Raw genomic sequence first — 2500 nt, 5'->3', positions numbered from 1 at the left:
GAGGTTGAGAGTGGGGAAGCTCTTGAAGACAGAGTTGGCTGTTTTTACTACAAAGCACACATAGTTCATTGTTTAGTGGACAGAACAATATATTTTCGGAATGAGGCTCACTGTAGACATTCTGAAATGAATGGTAGACTCGTGGAGGCTGACGTGTGTGTGTGTGTGTGTGTCTGTGTCTGTGTCTGTGTCTGTGTCTGTGTCTGTATCTGTGTGTGTGTGTGTGTGTGTGTTGCTCAGTTCCATGAGGCCGAGAGGAAGCTGACCGACTGGCTGGAGGAGGCAGAGAGCAGGCTGGACTCAGAGCTGGAGATCTCCAATGAGCCCGACAAGATCAAAGTGCAGTTGGCCAAACACAAGGTACAGTTGACCAGATGTCTAAGAGCATGTCCCTCTCTCTCATTCCCTTCTTTTCCCTCATCTTTTCCATCTCTCTTCCTGACTCTCATTTAGTCTTTGTCTTTTCTATTTCATCTACTTCATGTAAAAGTATCACATCATTCCGTTTTAATTAGCATGTGTGACATTGCTAACGCCCCCCTTTGCTTTCAACTCTGCAGGAGTTCCAGAAGGCCCTGGGCTCCAAGCAGCCGGTGTATGACACCACCTCACGCTCAGGCAGGGCCATGCGAGACAAGGCCTCCCTCCCGTCCGACACCCAGAAGCTGGACCACCTGCTGGGGGAGGTGCGGGACAAGTGGGACACCGTGTGTGGGAAGAGTGTGGAGAGGTAAGCTTAACAGAGCAGAGTGGCGTAGGGCCAGCCACAGATATATATACATGTATTAATATATAAACATGTATATATGTCTATGGGGCCAGCATCCCCAGGTATCAGCTGCTTGTGGTGTTTGTGTGTTGGTGGCAGTGAGGCCAATATGAGGCCGTGGCACCCCAACAGCAGTACCCCCTAGTGCTGCAAGAGGGAAATGATATGTAGGATATTCCATGATTCTTCTCATCACAATGCCTAATAGTCAAGCAGTGGGTGTTAAAGCTTATCTTACAATGGCTGTGTTTTGTCAGTGTCTAATGAATAATTAGTAGCCTTTTGAAAAGTGCAAAACGAGAGTCTTTCTCCATTCGCCCGGGTCACACTCATTTTTTTTTTTTTCCTCTTTCCTGTCTTTCCCTGTCTTCAGGCAGCACAAGCTGGAGGAGGCTCTGCTGTTCTCAGGTCAGTTCGCAGAGGCTCTGCAGGCTCTGGTGGACTGGCTCTACCGGGTCGAGCCGCAGCTCAGTGAGGACCTGTACGTGCACGGAGACCTGGACCTGGTCACCAACCTCATGGACTCGCACAAGGTATGTGAGCGAGAGATCAGACAGAGAAATAAAGTGAGAGTTGATTAATTAGTGTGCCCTTTCAAAATGCTAAATACTGGACAGATTCACAGCGATACACAGCGACTGTATCCTGTGAGGACCAATAGATATTGCATGCATTTGTTACGAGTTGCCTGCTCTCTCAGAAATGAGAATCTCACCGCCATTTTAATCCAAGGCCTTGGCTGCCTTTGTGAAATGGAGATGGAAGAGGTCTATAGAAGTGTGCTGCTCTGGAGTTTAATTTACTGAGGAGTTTGTGGTTGTCATGGCAACAGGCCTTCCAGAAGGAGCTGGGGAAGAGGACCGTCAACATCCAGGTGCTGAAGCGCTCAGCTCGCGACCTCATGGAGACCGGAAGGGACGACACCGCCTGGGTCAAAGTTCAGCTGCAGGAGCTTAGCAACCGCTGGGACACGGTGTGCGCGCTGTCCGTCAGCAAGCAGACCCGCCTTCAGCAGGCCCAGAAACAGGTGAGGCAGCGGGAGGGGTTCCCTTCGTCTGAACAGCTGTCTGTCTGCAGGAGGGAAGCAGATGTTGTGGAACACACCTTTTTGTTTGTGTGTTTGTTTGTTTGTTTGTTTGCAAATAATTGGATGGAAACCATATGGGAGTGTTTGAACAGAAATTACTCTTGGTAATTGTTATTACTGGTAACATAGTATAAGTCACTCTCACTCTCTCGTCTTTTCTGCCTCTCTCTTTCTCTGTTCCTCCTCAGTCTTTCATGTTCTGCTCTCTCTCTCTCTCTCTCTCTCTCTCTCTCTCTCTCTCTCTCTCTCTCTCTCTCACTCTCTCTCTCTTTCTCTCTCTTATAGTTGGGTAGACAAAATAACATATTTGGGGTTGGCTCAGTTGAACCTGCAGAGTGTTCTATGGGGGTGGTGGATGGCCGGGTTGAATTGAATATGCTTCTGATAAATTGACAAAATATGATATGGGGTTTTCTGCTGGTTTGGGGTGGGCCGTTGTTGTTTTAGGTTGCAGATGAGGGGAATGTAGTTTTAAATATATGGGGGAGGGGGTTATTTTTTTAGTTGATTGTGTAGTTTTGGTGTGTGTTGATAATGTTTCGTTGTGGTATGAATAATGACCTTTGCGAGTGGGTTTAGTAAATAGGTGAGGTTTTACTGCAGAACTGGATTGAGACATTTCTGTCATTTGGCCTGAATAAACA

The 2500-nt window shown here is 47.6% G+C and overlaps 1 protein-coding gene across 7 annotated transcripts in view; it reads left to right on the top strand.

The window, feature by feature from the left end:
* Positions 1-2500, top strand: part of macf1a (microtubule actin crosslinking factor 1a) — a 129860-nt gene that overhangs the window by 115712 nt on the left and 11648 nt on the right. For all 7 annotated transcript variants that reach the window (XM_080859317.1, XM_080859316.1, XM_080859313.1 and 4 more), the window contains 4 exons: positions 241-360; positions 561-730; positions 1143-1302; positions 1602-1796. In XM_080859317.1, coding sequence (XP_080715443.1) covers positions 241-360; positions 561-730; positions 1143-1302; positions 1602-1796 — 645 coding nt within the window. The remainder of the gene's footprint in view (positions 1-240; positions 361-560; positions 731-1142; positions 1303-1601; positions 1797-2500) is intronic.

The sequence above is a fragment of the Sprattus sprattus genome (assembly GCF_963457725.1).
Source record: "Sprattus sprattus genome assembly, chromosome: 20".
NCBI lineage: Eukaryota > Metazoa > Chordata > Actinopteri > Clupeiformes > Clupeidae > Sprattus > Sprattus sprattus.
The sequence above is the reverse complement of the archived record's forward strand: the minus strand, read 5'-3'. Positions and strand labels throughout refer to the sequence as shown.